The 1,433-nt window shown below is 52.3% G+C and overlaps 1 protein-coding gene across 1 annotated transcript; it reads right to left on the bottom strand.

Moving 5' to 3' along the window:
* Positions 1-588: 588 nt before the first annotated feature.
* On the bottom strand, positions 589-1,065 carry LOC144113825 (uncharacterized). The gene has a single exon (XM_077647168.1). It carries the CDS (start codon positions 1,063-1,065, stop codon positions 589-591), a length of 477 nt encoding a protein of 158 aa, XP_077503294.1.
* Between the last annotated feature and the right edge of the window lie 368 nt (positions 1,066-1,433).

Here is a 1,433-nt window from a genome sequence, read left to right as displayed (position 1 = left end):
GCTTCGGGGTGCGTTCGTCGTTGTTACTAGGCTTTTCAGACCGTTCACTGGTCATAAACTGGGCATCGGGCGTTCGTTTTGTCTCATCTCAACTACAGCAAAGTCCATGAGCGATAAATCTGCTCTATTTCGAGTGACTATGTTGGCACGCGCGAGAAAAGCATGCAGAGGCGAAGCGCGGGGCTTGTAGTCGCTGTGTCAACTGGTTTTATTCTGCTGTATGCCGGCTCCTTCTCAGGCGACCGGTTGACTACGGTTGACTACGGTCGACTACTCTCGTTCACGCGACGGCAGCGCCACGGTTTAGCCGCGGCATATGTGTCCACTATAGCGAACTAGAATACTGTAGTGTCCACCACAGCACCCCACCTACCTCCCTTTGCCTAGTGGGGGCGCGAACGCAAGGAACGAAACAAAACACTCGCGCGACTAAAGGCTTACACGATTTGGCGCGTTAACACGTCTGCCACTGCGCATGTGATAGCTGCCAGCCACATGAGTGGGTTCAGTATATGCCGTGGAACGGGGCGCTTCTGTATGTGTTCCAGGCGACTGGGTGGAGGTGGGTGTCGTGAACTGAGTTTCCATCTACGCAGATTTCTCTCTGTCCAATAAAACTACTTCCCGCCGGCCCCGCATTTCAATAGTGAGCGTCTTCCGTCCGCGATGGAGAACTTTCAGTGACCCATTATGCGGTGCTTGCAGTGGTCGTCGTACTGCGTCGTTACGCAGAAACACCTGACTACATGAATCAAACTCGTTGCGCACGTGTGTCCTCCTCTCCGAAGGCTGTCGCGGAGGTGTAGCTTGGAGCTTGTTCATGACGTCACGTAGGCGAAATGCGTAGTCGCCGGCGGAAATGCGGGCTTGCTGTTGGCCAGACGCAGAGAACTCGTCGGGCAGACGGAGCATCGTGCTGTAGACAAGTTCCGCAGCGCTGCAGCCGATGTCTGCCCTGAACACCGTGCGTATGCCTAACCGCATGACGGGCGATGCTTCCGCCCAACAATGCTGCTCACTTGCCATGAGTGCTGCTTTCAGCTGCCGGTGAAATCTCTCACCCATTCCACTACTCGTCGGGTGGTAGGCCGTAGTCCTGATGCGCAAGGCGCCGATGAGTTTTGTCAGACTGGCGAACAACAGAGACTGAAATTAGCTTCCTCTGTCCGTTATAATGGAGAAAGGAACACCTAAAGCCCAACGCGTGAAACGGTTGTCACAAGTAAGCAAGTACGTTTGACCCTGGCAAGGTGTCAGCGGTCCGGACAGTCCCCATAATTTTTTTAGCCTCTACTACTCTGTGCGCTGTCCATATGATTTCCTTTTTATTGTTATATTGCACTTTTTGTACGTTTTCCAATAATTTTCATTTTAGTGTTGATAGTTGTTAACTGATGTATTCATGTGCATTATGGCGAACATTTCCCATTGTG

The sequence above is a fragment of the Amblyomma americanum genome, chromosome 1, assembly GCF_052857255.1.
Source record: "Amblyomma americanum isolate KBUSLIRL-KWMA chromosome 1, ASM5285725v1, whole genome shotgun sequence".
Classification (NCBI taxonomy): domain Eukaryota; kingdom Metazoa; phylum Arthropoda; class Arachnida; order Ixodida; family Ixodidae; genus Amblyomma; species Amblyomma americanum.
Note: the sequence above shows the minus strand (reverse complement) of the source record. Positions and strands in the feature narration are given on the sequence as shown.

Coding starts and splice junctions, on each gene's coding strand:
- LOC144113825 (XM_077647168.1), bottom strand. CDS start 1,065: ATGGGTGAGAGATTTCACCGGCAGCTGAAAGCAGCACTCATGGCAAGT.